The sequence below is a fragment of the Malassezia japonica genome, chromosome 1 (genome assembly GCF_029542785.1).
Source record: "Malassezia japonica chromosome 1, complete sequence".
In the NCBI taxonomy this organism is placed as follows: Eukaryota; Fungi; Basidiomycota; class Malasseziomycetes; order Malasseziales; family Malasseziaceae; genus Malassezia; species Malassezia japonica.
This window is the reverse complement of record NC_083370.1, coordinates 1,460,547-1,477,774: the sequence shown is the minus strand read 5'-3', so window position 1 is coordinate 1,477,774 and position 17,228 is coordinate 1,460,547. Positions and strand designations below refer to the sequence as shown.

The 17,228-nt window shown below is 60.5% G+C and overlaps 8 protein-coding genes across 8 annotated transcripts; 7 read left to right on the top strand and 1 right to left on the bottom strand.

Annotated features, from left to right (window-relative positions):
• Positions 1-443: 443 nt before the first annotated feature.
• On the top strand, positions 444-1,535 carry MJAP1_000818 (uncharacterized protein; the record flags this gene model as incomplete). Its single annotated transcript, XM_060264785.1, has 1 exon — positions 444-1,535. One exon carries the CDS (start codon positions 444-446, stop codon positions 1,533-1,535), a length of 1,092 nt encoding a protein of 363 aa, XP_060120768.1.
• Positions 1,536-1,808: 273 nt separating this feature from the next.
• Positions 1,809-2,900, top strand: MJAP1_000817 (uncharacterized protein; the record flags this gene model as incomplete). Its single annotated transcript, XM_060264784.1, has 1 exon — positions 1,809-2,900. The coding sequence occupies one exon, from the start codon at positions 1,809-1,811 to the stop codon at positions 2,898-2,900; it is 1,092 nt and encodes a 363-aa protein (XP_060120767.1).
• A 368-nt stretch (positions 2,901-3,268) lies between these two features.
• MJAP1_000816 (uncharacterized protein) lies at positions 3,269-4,357 on the top strand (the record flags this gene model as incomplete). The annotated part of the gene is made up of 1 exon (XM_060264783.1): positions 3,269-4,357. The coding sequence occupies one exon, from the start codon at positions 3,269-3,271 to the stop codon at positions 4,355-4,357; it is 1,089 nt and encodes a 362-aa protein (XP_060120766.1).
• A 261-nt stretch (positions 4,358-4,618) lies between these two features.
• Positions 4,619-5,683, top strand: MJAP1_000815 (uncharacterized protein; the record flags this gene model as incomplete). Its single annotated transcript, XM_060264782.1, has 1 exon — positions 4,619-5,683. One exon carries the CDS (start codon positions 4,619-4,621, stop codon positions 5,681-5,683), a length of 1,065 nt encoding a protein of 354 aa, XP_060120765.1.
• Positions 5,684-5,925: 242 nt separating this feature from the next.
• On the top strand, positions 5,926-7,017 carry MJAP1_000814 (uncharacterized protein; the record flags this gene model as incomplete). Its single annotated transcript, XM_060264781.1, has 1 exon — positions 5,926-7,017. The coding sequence occupies one exon, from the start codon at positions 5,926-5,928 to the stop codon at positions 7,015-7,017; it is 1,092 nt and encodes a 363-aa protein (XP_060120764.1).
• A 12-nt stretch (positions 7,018-7,029) lies between these two features.
• Positions 7,030-12,226, bottom strand: MJAP1_000813 (phosphoinositide 5-phosphatase; the record flags this gene model as incomplete). The annotated part of the gene is made up of 3 exons (XM_060264780.1): positions 7,030-8,973; positions 9,214-10,591; positions 10,614-12,226. The coding sequence occupies 3 exons, from the start codon at positions 12,224-12,226 to the stop codon at positions 7,030-7,032; spliced, it is 4,935 nt and encodes a 1,644-aa protein (XP_060120763.1).
• Positions 12,227-12,331: 105 nt separating this feature from the next.
• Positions 12,332-13,547, top strand: MJAP1_000812 (uncharacterized protein; the record flags this gene model as incomplete). The annotated part of the gene is made up of 6 exons (XM_060264779.1): positions 12,332-12,410; positions 12,435-12,851; positions 12,874-13,037; positions 13,270-13,380; positions 13,454-13,480; positions 13,524-13,547. The coding sequence occupies 6 exons, from the start codon at positions 12,332-12,334 to the stop codon at positions 13,545-13,547; spliced, it is 822 nt and encodes a 273-aa protein (XP_060120762.1).
• Positions 13,548-13,876: 329 nt separating this feature from the next.
• Positions 13,877-16,809, top strand: MJAP1_000811 (uncharacterized protein; the record flags this gene model as incomplete). The annotated part of the gene is made up of 3 exons (XM_060264778.1): positions 13,877-16,210; positions 16,233-16,741; positions 16,764-16,809. 3 exons carry the CDS (start codon positions 13,877-13,879, stop codon positions 16,807-16,809), a joined length of 2,889 nt encoding a protein of 962 aa, XP_060120761.1.
• Between the last annotated feature and the right edge of the window lie 419 nt (positions 16,810-17,228).

Below are 17,228 nucleotides of genomic sequence, written 5' to 3'. Positions count from 1 at the left end.
CCAGCGTGCTTGCTTAGTCAACGCCTATTTCGTAGGGCACGAGGTCAGTGCGGTGGAACGCACCGACACTAACTCGTGGAAAGTGGTCAGAATAGCGACGAAATTCTGAATTGGTACAAGGCATTCGATAGAATATCTCTAGTCACTTTAGAATCCTTATGTTTTGGGATATGCGCGGCAGATACGTGGCTTTGGACGGAGGAGTCGAGGTACTCCATTGCACATTACAAGCCAGTCTATCCAATGACCTGCTTGTGCTTATCCTTTACATCTCAAGTGAATGGAAAGCCACTAACTGTGCTACACGGTCACAGTATGTGCTCAGTCCTGGAATGGCTCGCACTCTTGCGACATCGGAGATAACCGTCACCTTGACCTCGGCCTTAACAGTGGCGCACAGACCACCATAATATATAAGGCGGTACGATTCCATAGCTCGCCTTATGTCTTCGCAAATTCCCACTCATACCAACGCGTTAATCGTCAAAGGCAAGGGACAGACTGCTGTCCAGCAGGTCGACACGCCCCAGCCCAATGACAAGCAAATTCTTGTCCAAGTGCATAACGTAGCTCTTAACCCAACGGACTGGGCGCATATTGACTTTTTTCCGCAGGTCGGCTCAACCGTCGGTTCTGATTATGTCGGAACAGTCGTTGAGAAAGGATCCAAGGCCGGTACGGAAATTACTGTTGGCGACCGGGTGGCTGGCGCTGTCCACGGTGCTTGGGAAGTGGGGGTCGGGGCCTTTGCTGGATACCTGACGACGGTGCCCGAGTCAGTGACGCGCATACCTAGCAATGTGCCCGACGAAGAAGCCGCGGGTATTGGAATTACTGGGTACACTGCCTACTTCGGTCTCTTTCAAAGCCAGCATCTCGGCCTCACTCCGCCCGAGCCAACGCTCACGTCGCTGCCACCGGTCGACAAGACGAAAAAGCTGCTGGTGTGGTCGGGTGCCACTTCTGTTGGCCAGTTTGTCATTCAGTTTGCGCGAGCCACCGGGTTATATGTAATTACGACGGCGTCGCCAAAGCACCACGACTTCCTGCACGAACTCGGTGCGGCAGAGACATACGACTACTCGGACGAAACAACGCCAGAAAAAATCTCCGAGGCACACCCTGACCTTGTGTATGCATACGATACCTTTTCGGAAAAAGGTTCACAAGAAGCTAGTGCGCGTGCGCTTTCCAAAACCCAGTCTTCAAAGCTGCTTGTCATCCTCGCGCCCAGCAACGAAATCAGCAATATTAACAAAAATATCAAGGCTACGTTCTTCCTATTCTACTCGCTGGGTGGCCAACAAATCGATATTTACCACCAACACGTCTCCCAGGAGCAAGCAGACAACGACTTTGCATACTTGTCCAAGTTTACTAGCAGCGGCACTTTTACAAACTTGCTTGCGCACGGCCTCGTGAGGCCGAATCGCACATCGCCCCAGACGGGTGGTCTCCAGGCGATCCCTGCGGGCTTGGACCGATTGCGCAACGGTCAAGTGTCGGGTGAAAAATTCACCTATGCTGTCCAGTAGCCCTATAGTCCTACGCTGCACGTTGAACTCATAGACTGTTACACCACCAAAATTCCGTCAATTTCTTTGCCCTCTGACCTATATCGCCTAGGCATCGACCAATCAATGGTATTGGGTTTTCTCGCACGGTCCCACCAACGGGGTTAGCGCAAGATTTCGGGGATAATTCAGGGTTCAGAGCTGGCCCAAGCGCTAGGTCCGAGGGTCAGGACGGTGTGGCACAGACCCTAATCTTATAAATGTAAGGGCTCGTATGAGCTGTTTCTCAGCAACATGTCTACTCAACTCCCCCCTAAGATGAACGCTCTCATTGTTGAAGGCCTCGGCAAGCTGGCCTTCAAGCAAACCGAGACCCCTAAGCTTGACGACCACTCAGTTATTCTGCGTGTGCACGACAACGCGCTGAACCCCACGGACTGGAAGCACCTTGACTTTTTCGGCAAGGTGGGCACGACCCTTGGCTCCGACTTTGTCGGTACGATTGTGGCCAAGGGCGCCAAGGCCGGCACCGACATCCAGGTCGGTGACCGGGTTGCCGGTCTGGTCCACGGCGGCTGGGAGGTCGGTCGTGGCGCTTTTGCGGAATACATCAAGACATACCCCGAGTCGCTCACGCGTGCCCCTCCTTCGCTCAAAGACGAGGACCTCGCTGGTATCGGTGTTGGCGGCTACACGGCCTATTTTGGTCTCTTCCATCCCATGCACCTGGAACTGCCTGCCCCCCCGGCGGACCTCCGGGGCCTGGGTCCGATCGACCAGAGCAAGAAGCTGCTGGTCTGGTCGGGGGCCACGTCGGTTGGTCAGTTTGTGATCCAGTTTGCGCGCGCTGCTGGCATCCATGTGATCGCCACGGCCTCGCCGAAGAACCACGCGTTCCTGAAGGAGCTCGGTGCGGCGGAGACGTACGACTACTCGGACGCTGCGACGCCGGACAGGATTTCGGCGGCCCACCCCGACCTTACGCACGCCTTTGATACCTTCTCTGAGAAGGGCTCGCAGGAGTCGTGTGCGCGTGCACTGTCCAAGACGCAGCCGTCGAAGCTCGTCATGATCCTGCCTGTGGACAAGGATCTTACCACGGTGAACAACAAGGTCCAGAGCTCCTTTTTCCTGCTTGACGCTATTCATGGCAAGGCCATCGCGCTCTTTGGCCGCTCCTTCTCGCAGGAGGATGCGGAGAGCTACTACAAATTCCTGCTCAACTTTACCAAGAACGACATCTTTACGCACTTGCTTGGCGCCGGCCTCGTCAAGCCCAACCGCCCGTCTCTTCAGAAGGGTGGCCTGGATTCGATCCCTGAGGGACTCGATCTCCTGCGCAAGGGCCAGGTCTCGGGCAAGAAGCTCATTTATGCGATCCAGTAAACGAAGTGCGTTGGCTGTAGATGTCGAATGAAATCATAATACATCCCTATTTCGTGCTGTACTCCAAGCGACGCTAGAGACGATGACTAGTACCTGCTCTCCTGCTATAGCGATGTGCCTGAGGAGCGCGCCAAGACGCAAGTAAATTAGGTGCATGCACTCAGACATTGCATGCGCTCAGACATTGCATGCGCTCAGACATTGCATGCGCTCGGACATTGCATGCGCTCGGACATTGCATGCGCTCGGACATTGCATGCGCTCGGACATGGCATGTGCGAGCGACATCGGAGATAATCCCCGGCCTCGGATCTTGAACGCGCACAGACCACTATTATATAAACGGCGATGTACTTTCTGCTCCCACCATGACGTCGCAAATTCCCAACCAAACCAACGCACTGATCATTGAGGGCAAGGGACAGGCTGCTGTCAAGCAGGTCAAAACGCCTGTGCCCAGCGATACGCAGATCCTTGTCCAAGTGCACAATGTGGGCCTCAACCCGACCGACTGGAAGCACCTCGACTTTTTCCCGCAGGTCGGCACGACGGTCGGCTCTGACTATGTAGGAACGGTCGTCCAGAAAGGGGCCAAGGCTGGCACGGATATCGCAGTCGGCGACCGTGTGGCCGGCTCGGTCCACGGTAGCTGGGAAGTGGGTGTTGGCGCTTTTGCCAACTACCTAACGACTTCTCCCGAGTCGGTGACGCGTATTCCTAGCAATGTGCCCGACGAGGAGGCCGCAGGTATCGGCATCGGTGGTTACACGGCCTACTTTGGCCTCTTTCAGGACAAGCACCTTGGCCTGACTGCGCCGGACGCGTCCAGTACGACCCTGCCGCCGGTCGACCAGAGCAAGAAGCTGCTGGTCTGGTCGGGCTCTACGTCAGTGGGCCAGTTTGTCATTCAGTTTGCGCGTGCCGCCGGGTTGTATGTGATCACGACTGCCTCGCCCAAGAACCATGCCTTCCTAAGGGTCCTTGGTGCGGCAGAGACGTTTGACTACTCTGACACAACGACGCCGGACAAGATTGCCGAGGCACACCCCGACCTCGTGTACGCGTACGACACCTTTTCCGAAAGGGGATCCCAAGAGGCGAGTGCGCGTGCGCTGTCCAAGATGCAGCCTTCCAAGCTGGTCGTTATCCTTCCGCTAAGCAACGAAATTAGCAAAGTGAACGACAAGGTCAAAGCCACCTTTTTCCTCTTCTACTCGATGATTGGCAAGGAAATCGATATCTACAGCACACACATCTCCCAGAAAGAGGCCGAGGAAGATGCTGCGTACTTGCGTGAATTCACTAGCAGCGGCGCCTTTTCAAAGATGCTTGCGCACGGCCTCGTGAAACCGAACCGCACGTCGCCACAGACCGGTGGCCTGCAGGCGATTCCTGCGGGCTTGGACCGTTTGCGCCAGAACAAGGTCACGGGCGAGAAGCTTACCTATGCACTGTAGTTTTCTATACACGTACTTATTCGTATTGGAAACTCCGTCGCACCACGCACGACAGATCCGCGGACATGATCCCGCCGAACATTTTCGCCCAAGCGATCGAACAATCGGTGCAGGCGAGTTTCCTCGCACGGACGTCACTCGGGGATAACGTAGGCCTTTTCGCCCGAATGACAAATCGTGTGGCACAGATCACGCTGGCTATAAAACTGGCGCAAATACCCAGTGTTCCCCAACATCATGTCGACTAAAATCCCTTCTCACATGAACGCCCTTATCGTCGAAGGCCAAGGCAAGCTCGCTCTTAAGCAGACCGAGACGCCCAAGCCGGACGACCACTCGATCATTGTGCGCGTGCACAACGTGGCTCTGAACCCCACAGACTGGAAGCATCTCGACTTCTTCGGCAAGGTGGGCACCACGCTTGGCTCCGACTTTGTAGGTACGGTTGTGACCAAGGATGCACAAGCCGGAACCGACATCCAGGTCGGTGACCGTGTCGCTGGTATGGTACACGGCGGCTGGGACGTTGGTGTTGGTGCTTTCGCCGACTACCTCAAGACGCACCCCGCGGCGGTGATGCGCGTTCCTGCCTCGGTCAAGGATGAGGAGGCTGCTGGTCTCGGTATCGGCGGTAACACGGCGTACTTTGGTCTCTTCCAGCCGAAGCACCTTGGTTTGCCTGCGCCTCAGCCGACGCTCACGTCGCTGCCGCCGGTCGACCAGACAAAGAAACTGCTGGTCTGGTCGGGCGCCTCGTCCGTCGGTCAGTTTGTGATCCAGTTTGCGCGCGTTGCTGGCATCCATGTGATTGCCACTGCGTCCCCCAAGAACCACGAATTCCTGAAGGGTCTCGGCGCGGCAGAGACCTTTGACTATGCGGACGAGTCCACGCCGGAAAAGATCGCCGAGGCGCACCCCGATCTTGCGTACGCCTTTGACACCTTCTCTGAGAAGGGATCGCAGGAGTCATGTGCGCGTGCTCTGTCCAAGACGCAGCCGTCGAAGCTGGTCGTGATTCTCCCCCTGAGCAAGGAGGTTGCGTCGGTCAACGACAAGGTCAAGGGCACGACGGTGCTGTTGTACACTGTCGGTGGTGAGGAGGTCAACATGTTTGGCCTGAACTTCTCGAAGGAATACGCGCAGGAGGACCAGCGTTTCCTGGCCAAAGTCTTGTCGGGCGGTATCTTTACAAGCCTGCTGAGCTCTGGCCTCGTGAAGCCGAACCGCACTTCGCCCCAGACCGGTGGCCTGCAGGCGATCCCAGCCGGCCTGGACCGCCAGCGCACAGGCAAGGTGTCGGGCGAGAAGCTCACCTATGCTTTGTAGCATTCTATGAACATGTATGAACATGTACTTCATTTCGTAAATATACAATCCGTTCTACTTGCAATACACATCCGCGGACATTTTCTCATCGAACCTCGTAGATCGAATCGTTGGCGCAAGCGAGTTTTCTCGCACGGACGCTGTTCGGGGATAGCGCAGGTATGGGCCGAGTTGATATTCCATGTGGCCGCTGATCACCTGCATATAAAAGTAGCTAAGATCGTTGCCACATTCCCAACATCATGTCGACTTCTCTTCCCCCTCAGATGAATGCCCTCATTGTCGAAGGCCACGGCAAGGTCGCTCTTAAGCAGACCGAGACGCCCAAGCCGGATGACCACTCGATCATTGTGCGCGTGCACAACGTGGCTCTGAACCCCACGGACTGGAAGCACCTCGACTACTTTGGCAAGGTGGACACGACCCTCGGCTCTGACTTTGTCGGCACGGTTGTGACCAAGGGTGCGCAAGCCGGCACCAATGTCCAGGTCGGTGACCGTGTCGCTGGTATGGTGCACGGTGGCTGGGACGTCGGTGTTGGCGCCTTTGCCGACTACCTCAAGACGCACCCCGCATCGGTGACGCCCATTCCTGCCTCGGCCAAGGACGAGGAGGTGGCCGGTCTCGGCGTCGGTGGCTACACGGCGTACTTTGGTCTCTTCCAGCCGAAGCACCTCGGCCTGCCTGCCCCCCCGGCGGACCTCCGGGGCCTGGGTCCGATCGACCAGAGCAAGAAGCTGCTGGTCTGGTCGGGGGCCACGTCGGTTGGTCAGTTTGTGATCCAGTTTGCGCGCGCTGCTGGCATCCATGTGATCGCCACGGCCTCGCCGAAGAACCACGCGTTCCTGAAGGAGCTCGGTGCGGCGGAGACGTACGACTACTCGGACGCTGCGACGCCGGACAGGATTTCGGCGGCCCACCCCGACCTTACGCACGCCTTTGATACCTTCTCTGAGAAGGGCTCGCAGGAGTCGTGTGCGCGTGCACTGTCCAAGACGCAGCCGTCGAAGCTCGTCGTGATTCTTCCCCTGAGCAAGGAGCTCGCCTCTGTCAACGACAAGGTCAAGGGCACCTTCCTGCTGATGTACACCGTCGGTGGCGAGGCGTTCAGCATGTTTGGCGAGAACTTTTCGAAGGAGTACGCGCAGGAGGACCAGCAGTACATGGTCAAGTTTACGCAGAGTGGCGTCTTTACGAACCTGCTCGCTGCTGGCCTCGTGAAGCCGAACCGCACGTCGCCCCAGACCGGCGGCCTGCAGGCGATCCCCGCGGGCCTGGACCGCCTGCGCCAGAACAAGGTGTCGGGCGAGAAGCTGACCTATGCGATCCAGTAAAACTACGTAGCACTACGTCCACGTCAAATCACGTCCCCAGAGACCGCGCTTGATGTAGTCACCGAGCACGAGCGTGCGCATGCGCAGTGTGACGAGCTCCGAGAGGTACACGCTGCGCCACGCGTACATCACTGCCAGACCGCCAAACAGCGTGTGGAACGGGCCCGGGAGCGGCAGGTCGAACGCCGCGGCATTGCCGAGGTAGGCCACGTTGCCGAGCGAGTGGAAACGGAACGGCTTGTACACCTCATCGTCAATGTCGACAGGCTCCGTGCTGCCCGCCTCGGGCTTCGGCAGGCGGCCCTCGTCACGGAGCTTGGAGAGCACGTTGAGCTTGCGGGAGAGGTACTTGCCCTCCTGGCTAGCAACCTGAGCCGTCGGGGGGAAGGACGTCAGCCCCTTGGTCGCGTCGAGGATCAAGTCGTGCAGCTCGTCGGTGCACATGCGCCCATTGTGGTCCTTATCGTACTTGGCGAACAAATCCTCGATATCGTTCAGCTGGTCCGACGCGAGCGGGAACTTGCGGCGAAGCTTGCCGACAAAGTTGGCAAACTCCATCTTGGTCAGCTCGCCGTCATGGTCGGAGTCGAAGTGCGAAAAGTTGGAGCGCATAAAGCCCTCGAGATCGTTGTCGATGGTCGATGCGTCACCCACTGCATACACGGTGCCCTGTGGCGTGCCGAGCACGCGCAGGTGGCTGTCGACACGCAGCGCATGGGGATTGCCTTGGTCGGGCAGCACCTCGGCGAGCGTCTTGGTAAACGGCGCCATGGCGATACCTGCCGACCACACCGTGCACCCCGAGATCACCTCGCGCGGCTCGATGTCGCCGGTAAACTCGTTCTTGACATTGTAGATGACCTTGTCCGGCGTGACTTCGTTCACATGAGCGTTTGTCACCAGGTCCACGTTTTCGTTACGGAAGCGCTGCTCGGCAAACTCGGAGATGCTTTCCGAGTAGGTGTTGAGGATGTGCTTGCGGCTCTGGATCAGGTGGACGCGCGCGAGCTTCTGTAGCGTCGGCTGGAAGTGCTTCTGCACGTCTTCGTTGATCATGTCGTAGATCTCGGCGGCGATTTCGACACCCGTCGGGCCACCGCCGCACACCACAAACGAGAGCAGGCGCGCGCGGTCCTCCATCGAGGTCGTCGGCAGCGAGGCAATCTCGAGGTTCTCAATCACGCGCTTGCGCAGCGACTGAGCGTCGCGCATCGTCTTGAGGCGCTGGCAGTTCTCCAGGCCCTTGATGCCGACCGTGCTCGTGACACTGCCGACAGCGACGACCAGCTTGTCGTACGGCACGTAGATCATCGACGATTCGACCGGCGTGTGGTTGGACGCTTCCATGTCGCCGTCCCACTCGGACGAAATCACCTCGACAGCAAGCAGCCCTGCCGCGTTCTCCGTCCTGGCCAGCGTACGGCTGTCAAGCTCGGACGCGGGGCGGAGGCGGCGCGCCGCACCCTGCACGTAGCGGCCATTGCGGTTGGACAGCAACTTGCGCAACGACTCGATCACCGAACGCACACCGACCGTACCGACAGCCACCGAGGGCAGCAGGGGAGTAAAGAGGAAGTAGTTCGTGGGGCTCACCACCACGACATCGTACGCATCCTTGTCGAGCTTGGCGAGCATACCGACCGTGGCCCAGCCACCACCGACAATCACCAGGCGCTCTTTACGCTTGCCGGGCTCTGCCTTCTGCTGCGTGGGGTTGAACGGAAGAATCGGCAGGTTTTCGGGACCGCCACGCTCCGACTCCATCAGATTGGGGATCACGGTGTGCTTCACATCGACACGATGGTAGGTAAACGAATCGTAGATCAAAAGACCACCCATAATCGTCACCACCGAAAAGACCAGTGAACCCACACAGTAGGTGGGATAGCGGACTATGCGCTGCTTCCACAGCCATTGGTGCAGCGCAGGACGACTGGGCGAAGTGCTAAAGGATTGCTGGGCAGGACGGAGAGGCACACGCGGCAGATACCGCGGCACCACACGACCTACGCTACGACTCAACAACATGGCGGCACGGGTTGCGCACGGGCAGCTTAATTCCGAGTTATTCCCCTAGGGTCGATCGGGCCGCCGCGGTACTGGCGGCGGCGCACTTGGCTCACTGGGAGTGCGAGAGGCGGCCGACGCGCCTGCTCCCGGACTAGGAGCAGTCTCCGCACGCCCAGAAGGGCGCACAGGCACGCTCGGCGCCTCCGAGCTCGGTGCCGTGGCGCGGGGACGCGGGGGCATCGGCGGAGCAGGGGTATCGGGCCCCCCGATCATGGTACGTGTGGGGGCCGCCTCGAACGGGTTGCCCGGCGTCGTGTCGGGCACGGGTGCCAGCGGCGTGCCGTCATTCCACCACTGCTGGAGCTCGTCCGAGGGGCGGGGAAGGACGCTCTTTTGCGCCGGCGTGCCCGGCATCGTCGCGAGGACGTTCTTGCGCATCTCAGCGCGCTTAGCCGTGTCGACGGCGTACGCAGTCGCGTCGATCGCCGCAAAAACGGGGCGATGATCGCTCACACGCACGTCCGCGCATCCATACCTCTTGATAGATAAAGGAAGCGCATCGTCGCGACTGCGGCACAGAATGCGGTCGGTCCACGCAGGGGCGCGCGCCTTCTCCGACGAGTCGTAGGTATCTGTGTGCACGTCGTACTTGTACGTAGGGCGGAATAAGAGCGGCGCCTCGTTGTACTCGGCAAACGCCGCCTTGGACGCCTGGGCGCTCTTGAGCTGATCGTGTGCGTAGAGCTTGTCGAGGACGCGGTTCGACGTCGGCGCCTCGCCCTCGTACGTGGCCGGCGTAAGCTCGGCACAGAGCGCGCGCACCTCGTCGCTGCTCAGCTGGTCGAAGCGGTAGTTCAGATCGCCCGCCCAGAATACGTGCGTGTGCGAGTCGATGGTGCGTCCACGAGGAAACTGGATGCCCCGCGCAATGCTCTGGTAGTCGGCGTTGCGCTCGTCGACGTTCGAATTGCCTGCGGCCAAGTGCGCACCGACGAAACAGAATTCCGTGTCAAACACATCCATGCGCACCGCAACGCCGCCCTTGTTGCCACTCATGCCCCGGAATCCGGTTTTTTTCGAGGTCGCCTCGACGTTGCGCACATGCGGCAGCATCTCGCTGTGCACCAGGACCAGGAGCGAGGTGGCAAACTGGAGCTCGCAACGCAGAACCATGTACGATGTCGTACCGCGGTTCAATGCCGAGAGAACTGCCGCCTCCCACTGCCGCATCGGCTCAGCGGCGGACGAGAGCATTTGCTGCGCGGTGAGCGGCACAATTTCCTGGAAGGACAGCACGATCACGTCGGCCTTGCGTACGTCATGCTCGTCGAACCACGCTCCCAGCGCGTTCTGGTGCGCGGGCTGCGCACACACATTGTAGGTGCCGACAAAGAGGTGTACCCGCTTTTTCGACGCGTACTCGTCGCGGCGGCGCGCCATTTTCTCGTCCACCGCTGCATAGAGGGGGTCGTATAGCTGGACTTGCGACTGGCCGCTGCGCGTGCCGAGCAGCGTATCGATAGCCTGTTGCTTGCTCTGGTCTTGGAAGTTGTTCATATACATTCTGTGTGAGCACGTCCACGTACCGACTCGCGCTTTTCGCCGCGTCGCTCAAGAGGCCCGTAAACGACTTTTTCGTGCCGGTGCGCATATAGTCCGAGTTCAGCGAGCCGGTGCCGGTGCTGATCTGCGATAGCGCATCTCCATTCTCGGCCCACAGGCGGCCGTGCTGCGGCCAGAGCTGCTCGGGCAGACCGGGCGTGCTGCCTAGCCATCCGCGCGCATCGCCCTGCGTATCGCGCTTGATTTCTCGGAAAAACTCTCGCAGCGCTGCGTGCGAGAGGCAACCCTGCACGACGTTGGTGCGGTCGAGGCAGTCGAAGCAATTCACACGAAAGACACCTTGCTGCATCGCCAGGCGCACAAGCCGCCCGTGGTCGAGACGTACCAGCGTATACCCGTTGTGCTGGCGCTGCAGCTGGACATTGTTCAGGCGATCGAGCTCGGCGCGCGCTCCATCGAGGCCACCCGTGGCCTTGGCAATCGTGTGAAAGTCAAAGTTATGATAGCGCAGCGGCTGGTTCTCTTCTCCGCTCTGGATGTTGGGCAAGAGATTCTCGATATGCTGCACGTACGCCTGACTCAGCGCGACCTCTGCATCGCGCGTACCCAGCAGGTCCAGTACAAACACACGGCCGTACTCGTTCAAGAGTTGCTCCATGTGCTGGTCAAAGGCAGGCTGCGAGGCAGCGCCGGTGCGCGTGATTTGGATGCGTGCATTGAGGGCCTGCAGTCCTTGTTGCTCCCAAAAGATGGGGACAGATCCACGCAGCTGTACGTAGCTAAAGAGCTCGTCACCGTACGCGAGCACCGTCTCGGTCTCGGCAAAATTGGCCGAGTTGCCTTGGTCGTCAATGCCGCGTGCATTGAAGCGTGTGCCGGCCTTACGTGAGCTCAGCCGGCTGATTACGGCGAGAGTGCCTTTCGATGCACGGTCGGGGCCAAGCGGGACGCTAGTCATCCCAACGTAGCCCTGGATGACGAGCGAGAGCAGCGCCTCCTTGTCCAGCTCACTCCGCTGCGACGTGTCGAGGCGCGAACGAAACTCGAGGATTGGCTCCATCATGTAGGCGTTCCATGCAAATTGCGAGCGAAACGACTCGTCAACGTCGCTGCGCGACGTTATGCGCGCAACGTGCTGCGTCATATCAAAGGCGCCTTTTTCGGCGAAGTAGAACGACCCCGACGCAATGTACTTGCGGATCGACGCACAGGGCGTCTCTCCCTGCGCTGCAGACGCACCACCGCGTCCGTAATCTTGTGGATCGACACCAAGGGACATGTCCTCGTCGTACAAGGTGCGGGTCACGCAGTAGAACGCGACGCCGCGTACGCGCCCGACCCATTGGCCACGCTGCAAGCATCCCACGCGCTCCGAGCTCGTCACACATCCAATAAAGATATCATTTCCAACTTTGATCATACCCAACAGGCCCAGGAGTGGCGTGTTGGGCGACGAGAGGCGCTGCATCGACGACCATTCGAGGTCTGCTGCTGATAGCAACGACAAGGTGCACCGGTCGCCCGATACCGAGAATGCAAGGACGAGCGACGCAGATGACGACTTATCATACGGATCGTACCGCGTCACCAGCACAGTGCGCTGGCGCGCCGTCGCCTCTGCCAGCCAGACATGCATGGTTGTGCCAAGGAACCGCCAAGGAACCGCCAAGGAACCGTCCGAGCACCTCCACAGCTTACTAAGCATAACGCGGCCGTGCACTGTGGCGCTTTGCTGGCGACCATGAGCGCGAACGAGCCACCTGCAGGCGCAGGGAGCACGCCCGTGGCTGTATACCGTGCACCAAACAGCCGTGTATATGGTACGTAGAGCCATCTAACGCCAGCTCCCCCGCCCCCCGAGAGCGACAATTTTGAGCCGACGCCGGCCGAGCTGCGTACCGCGTTTGCGGATGCCGTGCAGCAGCGGCATGGCCCCAATGCACCCCTGATGACCAGCGCGATGCGTGCGCGCCAGGCTGAGGCGCAAGGGCGTGCGAAGAAGCAGTACGACTCGGTGCGGATCCGCGTGCGTTTTGCGGACCGCACGCAGATCGAGCAGGTCTTTCCGCATAACGCCACGATCAATGACGTCTACGCGTTGGTCGACAATTCCGTGCAGGCTGCCGGTGACTATGTGCTATTCCAGTCGCCGCCGAAGCGCGACTTTCCGCGCGCGCAGGGCGCCTCTGCTACACTCATTCAGCTGGGATTCGCGCCGGCGGCCGTGCTAGGGATACGATGGATGGATGCGCAGCGCAATGGTACGCCGCTCTACTGACCCAGCGACGGACGCGCCTGCGCCTTTGCGCTCCGAACTGCTCTCGAATGCACGTGAGATGCCCCCTGCACCCTCCTTTACGACACAAGTGCCGTCCGTGCGGCACAAAAGCACCGACGATGCGCCGTCGGATGCTCAAAATGCGCGCGAGAAGCGCAAGTTCCCCAAGGTAGGTCCCTGCGCACGGCTCACGCAGTGGTTCAAAGGCACCGGCGGCAAGTAGTCACGTGACGTAGCCAATCGGCAGAGGCCGGAGAGGCCCGCGATTTGTCAGACGGAGGTTCCGCGCATTTGCAACCACGGTCACCATGGCGATTGCAAACACGCTCTACAACGTTTTCGTGCAGCGTAACTCGATCTAGTATGTATTTTGCGTGCGCGGATTGAGCAGGGCTAACTAGACCGCCTTTGCGGTCCATAACAGCGTCGGCACCATCCTCACTGGCGCCTTCGTCTTCGGCATTGGCTTCGACACGGCTACCCAGATCTACTGGGACAAGCACAACCAGGGAGTGCGTATTGCGGGATCATGAAGGATCATACTAACACATGCCTTTGCGCTTGCGCACGGCTTGATTCTTACAGAAGCAGTGGAAGGACATCCGTCAAAACGTACGTGCACTTACCTTATCGAACATGTGCTAACACTACCAAGTACATCAAGGAGGATGACGAGTAGGCTTTGGCGCTGCGTGTAGCCCTATATCCTGCGGTATATGATGTGTGTATCGCACCAACGACGTTGCCAAGGTGACGTCGCCGAGCGCGGATCTTGTGCAGTCGCGTGCGTCGAGTGTGTCGAGCGCATCACGCTTGTAATTCGTGCGAGTACCGTCTCGCCCCTCTCCACTACAAACTGCTCGCGAGCGACGTACTTTGCCGTCGTCGTCGCCGACCGCCATAGCCCTCGATCCCCGTCGGCCACTCATATCACGTGACCACAAAGTGGGGCGCGACCGAACGTGTTGATCCACGCGTACCTTTGCCTGTGCCTCTTGGGCGGTGACGATGTCCAAGCGTATCAATGAGCTCAAGGCGCTCTGGGAGAAAGGCACACAGGATGCACAGGATGCATCATTAGACCAGACTCTTGCGTCTGTCCATAACGACCAGACGCTGGGCCTGGAGTCGGATAGCAGCATTGACCTGCAGGCGACTTCCGATCCTCGCGGCGCCCTGCTCCTCTCCACGACAGAAGATAGCATGGCAAGCGAGCGGCACTCAGCAGAAGAGTCGTCTTCTGGCGACCTGATGGATGAGCCGCTGCCCACTGCGCTGCCAGACCCTGCTGCGACGCCGCGCAAGTCGACGAGTTCCGCGTCGGCGACGCCGCGCAAGCCTCCGCAATCTGCCTCTACGACGCCACGGACGACCGGAAAGAGCAGCTCGTATACCACGCCTGCGGCAGAGGACTCGACGTGGGACCACGACGACTCGTCGCTCTCGACATCGCTGCGTGCCAGCCAGCTGATGCGCGGCAACGAGGCGGTGGACGAACTGCTCGAGGAGGAGGAGGGCGATGCGACTGGCGACCGCTCCAACTCGGGCCAGTGGGGCGTGCAAGAGATGAAGCGGCGCACTGCGGCCGGCATCTCGATCAAGTCGACGCAGCAAAAGATTGACCAGCTGACTGCGGAACGCGACGATCTCAAGATCGAGGTCGACTTTCACCGGCGCAACATGAGTCCCGAGGACGTCGGTGCAGAGGTTATTTCGCTGCGGCAGGAGAAGTTGAGCTACGTGCGCCGCCTCCAGAAGCTCAATGACCTGGTCAAAGGCCAGGATCAGGCGCTAAAGACGGTGAACAAGCAGGTCAAAGGGTGGGAGACGAAGGTCCAGGACTATGATGTGCTGCAAGAACAGCTGCGTCGTGCCGAGGAGCGCGCGGCTGCGGCCGAGGCCAAGGCGGCTGCGGCGCGTCCGGACGACGCTAGGATCGCCTCGCTCGAGGCCAAGCTGCGGAGCGAGCAAGCCGGCCGCGCTGTCCTGGAGGATGAGCTTGCGGTGCTGCGCGACGACACGCAGCGCCAGCGTGGCCACCAGACCGAGGTGGACGAGCTGCACGAGGACATTGCCGAGCGCGACGAGCTCATCGACAAGCTGCGTGCCGATCTGATCGACGCCGAGAAGGAGCTGGACTACTTCCACGAGAATCCGGATGCCCCTGATGCCGAGGCGATGGTGCACCTCCAGCGCCAGGTCGAGGAGCAGAGCGAGCGGATTGGCTCGCTGCAAGATGCGCTCGATGCTGAGCGTCTGTTGGTCGCCGAGAAGGACGGCGAGCTCGACCGCCTCGACCAGGTCCAGCGCGAGGCCGAGGCCGCATATGCCGCGCTCGAGAACGAACTCGCGGTCCGGACGCAGTCTGAGATGGCCGCGCTGAGCCAAGCGCGCGAGCTCGACGAAGAGGTGCAGCGTCTGGAGCAGTCGCTTGAAGAGGCGCACTCCTACCACGAAGGCCTCTCGCAGGCGCTCAAAGAGAAGCTGTCGGATACCGCCGTGCAGCTCCACGAGGCGCAGCAGTCGGTCGATGCACTGTCGGTCGATGTGGACCAGCTGCGCACCGAGCGCGATTCTTTGCTCGACGCCGTCGATCGGCACAGTGCCAAGCGCAGCGAGCTCGAGGAGCTCAACACCCGTCTGAACGAGAAGCTCGTCGAGCTCGTCAAGGACCTCAAGGATGAAGAGACGGCACGCGAGCGCGCCGATTCGTCCTGGTCCCATCGCTACGACTCGACCGAAGTGCAGACGCAGCGCGCGCTGCAGACCAAGAACGAGCTCATCGAGTCGCTCGAGCGCCAGCTCGTGCAGACCCGCAGCGACAAGCAGCAGCTCGAAAAGGAGCATGCTCAGCTGCAGCGTGCGATGCAGCTGCAGGACACCAAGCAGCTGCGCCGCAGCGAGGACCAGGCCACCGAGCGCCAGACGATCGAAGCGGAGCGTGCGCGCCACCAGCGCGAGTCGAAGCGCCTCGCCGCCGAGCTGGAACGCGTCCAGGACGAGCTGGCGAGCATGGAGGACCGTTGCCAGGACGCCGAGGCCGAGTCGCAGCGCCTCAAGGCCGAGACGAAAGAGCTGGTCACTGCACTCCAGACCGAGACGCGGACGCGTGTCGGTGCGCAAGAGCGTCTGGACCAGAATCAGCGATCTCTCGACGAGGCGCGGCACGACCTCGCGGCGTCGAGCACACGCTCGCGTATGTCTGAGCAGAGCAGCCGCACGGCGCGCCGCGGCGATGCGCAGCAGCAAGCGCAGCTTGCGGAGCGCAACAGTCTGCTGGCTACTGTCTACGAGACGCTGACCAAGGCGCTGGCGGGCGCGGACCAGACTACCGGCACCATTGTACGTACCCCCTCTGACGCAGCGCAAGCACGTGGGCGACGATGGCACCTCGTCCGAAGCCAAGCTTGTTCACACCCACCTCCCCCAGTTTAGCGAGCGGCTGCTGCAGCTGGTGCGGCGCCTGGCTGCGGTGCAGAGCACGTTTGAGCAGCGTGCGCGTGCGCTCGAGCGCAGCCAGGCCGATCAGCTCGCCGCGCTGCGGCGGCAGCAAGAGTCGCGCTGGAGCCAGATTGAGCGTATTGAGCGCTCGATCAAGGCGGCTGCCGCGAAGCAAGCCCAGTGGCGCCGCCGCATTGTGGATACGGAGACGGAGCTCGCGGATCTGCAGCGCACCAACACCTCGCTCAAGCAACAGCTTGCGCGTGTGCGCGACGCACCCGGCGCGCGCGGCGCGTCCGGTGCCGACTCGCCCGGGCGGTGGTCCGTGCGGTTGCGCGAGCTCGAGCAGCGCGTCAAAGAGGCGGAGGAGCGTGTGAAACGCGAGCGCCTTGGCGCCCGCGAGTCCCGTGCGCGTGACGAGGCACGAATTCGGTACGTCCCTTGGCTAACCCAGGCACCTCCAAGCCCAGCTCGAGCGCCTCACGGCGCCCTCTGCATAGTGCCCACGAGATACCCTGGATGACATAAGCATGCACTGCAAGGAGCGGACGCCCTGCGCGTCTATTTACGCGTGGCACGTCGCGCGCGTATTTTCCCATGTCCCATTGGCCCGTGTCTGCGTGCCGCGCGCTTCCCGACGCGTGGCAGCGGAAGGAGCCGCATTCGCCGCCACGAGCGTCCTCCACCTGCGTCGCCCTGATTGCAGTGCAGGTAGACCCCGTCGGCGATGCTGGGCAGGTCATTGGCATCCCCAATGCCGCCAGGCAGTACGCCACGCAAGCCCTTGCCACGAGTTGGCGCTCTCAAAACACCTCAGAAGTCGATGCGGAAACGTACCCCGCGTTCGTCACCAAAAAAGTCCCGGCGGAGTGCGTGGGGACGCACGCAGTATGCGCTTCGCAGCTCCTATGGCCGCGCT